The sequence below is a fragment of the Berghia stephanieae genome, chromosome 6 (assembly GCF_034508935.2).
Source record: "Berghia stephanieae isolate SIO BIC M18660-M18661 chromosome 6, UCSD_Bste_1.3, whole genome shotgun sequence".
Taxonomy (NCBI): Eukaryota; Metazoa; Mollusca; class Gastropoda; order Nudibranchia; family Aeolidiidae; genus Berghia; species Berghia stephanieae.
Window position 1 is genome coordinate 5,246,864 of NC_088365.1, and position 7,500 is coordinate 5,254,363.

The 7,500-nt window shown below is 35.4% G+C and overlaps 1 protein-coding gene across 1 annotated transcript in view; it reads left to right on the forward strand.

Annotated features, from left to right (window-relative positions):
- LOC144974377 (uncharacterized) overlaps positions 1-7,500 on the forward strand; it is a 30,909-nt gene that overhangs the window by 2,789 nt on the left and 20,620 nt on the right. The window contains exons 2-3 of the mRNA XM_078917213.1: positions 3,951-4,088; positions 7,081-7,150. Coding sequence (XP_078773339.1) covers positions 3,951-4,088; positions 7,081-7,150 — 208 coding nt within the window. The remainder of the gene's footprint in view (positions 1-3,950; positions 4,089-7,080; positions 7,151-7,500) is intronic.

Genomic DNA, 7,500 nt, shown 5'->3' on the forward strand with positions numbered 1-7,500 from the left:
ATATGACACTCGCTTTCGGATCGGAAGGTCCTGGGTTCGAGCCTCGCTCGGGGCATAGTTGAGTCCTTGAAGAAGACTCTTTACTCACATTCTTTCAACGTACTCGGGTGGAATGCCCGGCCGTTAACAGCGTTGTCTCTGTCCGAAAAAAAATTGTAATATCGCCTAACAGGCGTCATGTCTCGTCCTACATGTTAAATGTTTCTGTTGGCCAGAGTCTCCTCTATTAAGATCTGAAACATTGTTCCATCTATAACAAAGAGCTGAGTGACGTCAATTTTATTCCCATCTATAACAAAGATCTTAGTGACGTCAATTTTGTTCCCATCTATAACAAAGATCTTAGTGACGTCAATTTTGATCCATCTATAACAAAGATCTTAGTGACGTCAATTTTATTCCCATCTATAACAAAGATCTTAGTGACGTCAATTTTGATCCATCTATAACAAAGATCTTAGTGACGTCAATTTTGTTCCCATCTGTAACAAAGATCTTAGTGACGTCAATTTTGTTCCCATCTATAACAAAGATCTTAGTGACGTCAATTTTGTTCCCATCTATAACAAAGAGCTGAGTGACGTCAATTTTGTTCCCATCTATAACAAAGAGCTGAGTTATGTCAATTTTGTTCCCATCTATAATAAAGAGCTGAGTGACGTCAATTTTGTTCCCATCTATAACAAAGAGCTGAGTTACGTCAATTTTGTTCCCATCTATAACAAAGAGCTGAGTTACGTCAATTTTGTTCCCATCTATAACAAAGAGCTGAGTGACGTCAATTTTGTTCCCATCTATAACAAAGAGCTGAGTGACGTCAATTTTGTTCCCATCTATAACAAAGATCTTAGTGACGTCAATTGTGTTCCCATCTATAACAAAGATCTTAGTGACGTCAATTTTGTTCCCATCTATAACAAAGATCTTAGTGACGTCAATTTTGATCCATCTATAACAAAGAGCTGAGTGACATGAATTTTATTCCCATCTATAACAAAGAGCTGAGTGACGTCAATTTTGTTCCCATCTATAACAAAGATCTTAGTGACGTCAATTGTGTTCCCATCTATAACAAAGAGCTGAGTGACGTGAATTTTGTTCCCATCTATAACAAAGAGCTGAGTGACGTCAATTTTGTTCCCATCTATAACAAAGATCTTAGTGACGTCAATTGTGTTCCCATCTATAACAAAGATCTTAGTGACGTCAATTTTGTTCCCATCTATAACAAAGATCTTAGTGACGTCAATTTTGATCCATCTATAACAAAGAGCTGAGTGACGTCAATTTTGTTCCCATCTATAACAAAGAGCTGAGTGACGTCAATTTTGTTCCCATCTATAACAAAGAGCTGAGTGACGTCAATTTTGTTCCCATCCATAACAAAGAGCTGAGTGACGTCAATTTTGTTCCCATCTATAACAAAGAGCTGAGTGACGTCAATTTTGTTCCCATCTATAACAAAGAGCTGAGTGACGTCAATTTTGTTCCCATCTATAACAAAGAGCTGAGTGACGTCAATTTTGTTCCCATCTATAACAAAGAGCTGAGTTACGTCAATTGTGTTCCCATCCATAACAAAGATCTTAGTTACGTCAATTTTGTTCCCATCTATAACAAAGAGCTGAGTGACGTCAATTTTGTTCCCATCTATAACAAAGAGCTAAGTGTCATAACTTCATTCGTTTTATCGATTGTAATCAACCAGCTTTGTTTGAGGATGTGTCGAAAATGCGACGTGTACATATACGAAGGTCTGACATCCGAACGCATTTACAGGCCTCGTTTAACAGTGGATAATGTGATACTAAATCATGATCTCCATAAACGATAAATAAACTATATCTTATCTTTAATAAAGATGAATAAAGTATATATTATTATGATTATTATTATTATCATGATTATCATTATTATGATTATTATTATTATTATTATTATTATTATTATTATATTATTATTATTATATTATTATTATTATTATTATTATTATTATTTATTATTATTATTATTATTATTATTATTATTATTATTATTATTATTATTATTATTATTATTATTATTATTATTATTATTATTATTATTTTTATTATTATTATTATTATTATTATTATTATTATTATTATTATTATTATTATGATTATTATTATTATTATTATTATTAATCTTTAATTGTGCGGCTATGAGGTCTTGTTGTATGGCACTCGCTTTCGGATCTAAAGGTCCTGGGTTCGAGCCTCGCTCGGGGCATTGTTGAGTTCTTAGAAAAGTCTCTTAATTCTACTAATTGATTATACTAGTACATACATCATATGTGACCCCTCATCTCAAAACGGTGTAAAGTCGAGATGATTAAGATGTTGAAAATTGAATTTGTAGCCAGAAATATCAGACTTGCGTTGAGTTTGTATGTTTTATTGAGGGGAATGAATATCATATTTTAGATTGCTGAATACCAATGATTCATATTTTTGACCAGTTTAACTATAATTTGACTTTATAGTATCTAGTTCATTCCGACATAATAATACCGTTTTGAGACGTTGGGTCACATATTATCTAGGGTAAAGACCATGAACGTACAAGATAAAAGTACAAAATAGGACCCACGCCGCCACTGGCGTGTGAAAACCAATGGAGTGTGACCGTCACAGTATTTGTGTAACGGACTATACGGTTATCGAAGAGGATTAGGCCTGTGTCTTATGTGTCCAGAATTTGTACAGCGGGAACCGTCGGTTTGTTGAACATGCCAGCAACTGAACAAAAATAGACATAGCAAAGAAAGATTTATAATTATTCTACGTGTGTGTTTGTGTGTGTGTGTGTGTGTGTGTGTGTAAATTGATGCGTGTAAGCGTTTGTTCGTATGTCCGAATCTGCAATATGTTATGTTTTTTACTGATGGTCAATGTGAAGCGCTTCGAAGCTTCGGCATAAGCGCTATATAAAGGTACATTTATTATTATTATTATTCAAAACCCCTTCTCCCATAAATAGTCACGCGTAATGATATCAAGTTTACAATAATAATTTATGACGTCAGATTACCAAACGCTAAATGTCACGAATAATTCATTCATTCATACATTCATTCATCCCACGATCTGATCATCGTCGGGGGGATACACGGGATGTAGCTCTCACCACTTTCCGCCATTATTCTCTATTGTTGGCCTTCTCCAAGAGTTCTTCCGTCTTTATTCATGTCCATTCCTTGATATTGTCCATCCAAACTTCCCTTTGTCTTCCTCTTCTTCTTCCTCCTTCAAGGGAATCCCTCCATCACCGTTCTGCATAAACCTTCATGTCCCACATAGTGGCCAAACCATGACAGTTTCCTCTGTGGTATTCAACTGTGGTAATGATGGGTTTCCTGTCGTTCCTGCACGATCTTGCACATCTTCCAGTACGTCCTTATTTGTTCTATGTTCTGTATACGCAGGCGTTTTCGATAGCTTTTCATCTCAAAAGCAGAGGTTCTGAGTTCTAATTCCACAGTTGATGTCCATGACTCGCAGCCGTATAGTGATATGGAAAGTACCAGCGATTTGTTTCATCATCATCTAGTCAGCTGATCCTGCGTAGGACGTTGCTTCCCGAACTTTCTTGCGAAACAGATTACGGTTTTCCGCCAGTCTACTTGCTTGAATTGTTGTCATTCCCAGCCATTCACATATATCTTGTTCCCAGCTTCTTGTTGGTCTACCTCTTCCTCTCTTGCGATTTGTTTAGCGTTATTATTATTATTATTATTATTATTATTATTATTATTATTATTATTATTATTATTATTATTATTATTATTATTATTATTATTACTACTACTACTACAATTATCATCATCATCATCATCATCATCGTCATCATCATCATCATCATCATCATCATCATCATCATCATCATCATCATCATCACCACTATTACCATTATCATTACATGTCTTCCAGATCTTCCCCCACTCAAGCCCGAGGATGACTTTGACAGCGAGGGCGAGTCTGGGGACGAGGATGACCCTCGGGCCCCTGCTGTGGAATACGATGATGTGGAGAAGGTGTCGGGATGTGAGGGGACAAACTTTAAAGAAGGTAGGGATGGATGGATATATATATATATATATATATATATATATATATATATATATATATATATATATATATATATATATATATAGATGGATAGATAGATGGATAGATAGATGGATAGATAGATTAATGGATAGATAGATAGATAGATAGTTTAATAGATAGATAGATAGATAGATAGACAGATTAATAGATAGATAGATAGATAGATAGATAGATAGATAGATAGATAGATAGATAGATAGACAGACAGACAGACAGACAGACAGACAGACAGACAGACAGACAGACAGACAGACAGACAGACAGACAGACAGACAGACAGACAGACAGACAGACAGACAGACAGACAGACAGACAGACAGACAGACAGACAGACAGACAGACAGACAGACAGACAGACAGACAGACAGACAGACAGACAGACAGACAGACAGACAGACAGACAGACAGACAGACAGACAGACAGACAGACAGACAGACAGACAGACAGACAGACAGACAGACAGACAGACAGACAGACAGATAGATAGATAGATAGACAGATAGATAGATAGATAGATAGATAGATAGATAGATAGATAGACAGATAGATAGATAGATAGATAGACAGATAGATAGACAGATAGATAGATAGATAGACAGATAGACAGATAGACAGATAGATAGATAGATAGATAGATAGATAGATTAATAGTTAGATAGATAGATAGATAGATAGATTAATAGTTAGATAGATAGATAGATAGATAGATTAATAGTTAGATAGATATATTAATAGATTAATAGTTAGATAGATCTGCCCCTGCTGTGGAATACGATGATGTGGAGAAGGTGTCGGGATGTGAGGGGACAAACTTTAAAGAAGGTAGGGATGGATGGATATATATATATATATATATATATATATATATATATATATATATATATATATATATATATATATATTAATATATAGATGGATAGATAGATTAATGGATAGATAGATGGATTAATGGATAGATAGATTAATAGATAGATAGATAGATAGATAGTTTAATAGATAGATAGACAGATTAATAGATAGATGGATAGATGGATAGATGGATAGATGGATAGATAGATAGATAGATGGATAGATAGATGGATAGATAGATAGATAGACAGATTAATAGTTAGATAGATATATTAATAGATTAATAGATAGATAGATTAATAGATAGATGGATGGATGGATAGATGGATAGATAGATAGATGGATGGATAGATAGATTAATAGATAGATGGATGGATGGATGGATAGATGGATGGATAGATAGATAGATAGATAGATAGATAGATAGATAGATAGATAGATAGATAGATAGATAGATAGATTAATAGATAAATGGATGGATGGATAGATGGATGGATAGATAGATGGATGGATAGATAGATAGATAGATAGATAGATAGATAGATAGATGGATTGATGGATAGATAGATAGAGAGGACCATTTTTCGTGGTGAAGCTATACTTTGTAAACATTTGAGTATATCCTTCATAGCGAGATGCGTTGCTTGTTTCTGGATGAGACTTTTAGGGAATGGCAAAATAGGGACATTGATAGATTGCTCGTGGAATCTTCTATTCCCGATTCGAACCAGTCACCTTCGTTTTACTTCTTCTGTAGTGCTTTAACTCCAGGTCTAGAATATTTTCCTCATAATCTTCTTTCTTTACTAGCGCTGAAATGACCTAAAAGTGTCGCAAGAGCTGTAAAATCCCTAAAACTAACATTACTCGTAGAAATTCTCAACATCAAGGATTTGGTACGTTAAACCCAGTATCGCGATTTATAAAAAAATTGAATTAGAAACTTATCAAAACGATTTGGAAATTTAACATCTATGAACAAAATTAAATATGAACAAAATTCTGGTGTCAATGACCTCTACAAGAATATGTTGAATGACATACAGTTAGTTGCAAACAAACATGCGGCGGTGAAAGAAATATATCAAAAATTTTAAAGTACAGCTCATAAATTATTAGGGGGGGGGGGGGGGTTGCTCTTCAACGCATCTATCAATACAATACTTACTGGATTTCTTTTTTAGTTTTATCACCTCCTTTCTGATCTTTTAAAATTCCCCCAACTGATCTGACTTTTCTCTTTTAAATATCTAAATTGCAAGCCATTCTTTTTCTATTTATAGACATGGTATAGCCTGACACTAAAAACCCACCAAGACCCATATTTGTTTAGATTTTTGCACCGCCTAGTAAATTGTCTTCAGTACGTGGTCAAGGAAACAAGTGATTCCACTGGTTGAACGGTTGAATACAACTCACGATTTGTTTTCTTTTGTGGCCAAAGACTGGCGTTTTGATGTCATTGGTTGGTCAGTATCAGCGTAGCCAACGTTATCTTATAGCCTGACACTGAAACCCAAAAAGACTGGCATTTTGTCGTCATTATTTGTTGGTTTTTTTTTTTTTTGTTTGTTTTTTTTTGCACCGCTTAGTGAGCTGTCGTTAGTAGTGCTCCTGAAACAAGTGGTCCCATTGCTTGAACTATTGAATACAACTCACGGTTTGTTTTCTTTTGTGACCAAAGACTGGCATTTTGACGTCATTTTTTGGTCAGTGTCAGGCGATAGATAGTTCGAAGATGACGTCACTCAGGCCTTTGTTATTGTTTTTGCCATCCGCGTTTGTTAGTTGTTCTCACTAAACTGTATTAACCAGACTATAAAAGTTCATGGTTACACAGTTTGTGTGTTGGTCCGTTATACTTCCGGATGGCAATGTTGTGAACTCCTTGGCCAAGCGCATTCTATCTATAAGTTAACGATGGCTACGGTATCAGACCATGAGTTTACGAAGGCCGCGGTATTAGTGCCATGCTAGAAGTGAGCAATGGCTACGGATGGAGCCTTGAAATCATTACGCATTCACCTATGACAGACGGGACTGGGACCAGGTATCAAACGCATTTCCCCTATAACGTACAATGTTGATTTTTATCCCCAGCCGCTCCCCAGAAACCCCCACCACCGGCCAAAGACTTGTACGGGGAAAAACCGGATATGCCATTCAAAGAGTGAGTTGCTTAAAAAAAAACCAACATATTCTGAAAAAACCGACGTGTACATATTTGCAGTTCTGATAACCAAAATTGTAATGGACTCGTTGTTGTAACGGCAATACTCTCAAACCAAAATGTACTCTTATTTACAGGTCTGATAACCCACAATGTTATGGTTTCACTGTTAAAATGGAAATAGTATCAAACCAATGTGTGCTTAATATCAGGTCTGATAACCCGTCTCATTGTTATAATAGAAATACTGTCAAACCAACATTTACATTTTTTCAGGTCTGATAACCCAAATCGTTATGGCCCCATTGTTGTATTGGAAACATGAAGGTACTCTCAAACCAACGCAAAAA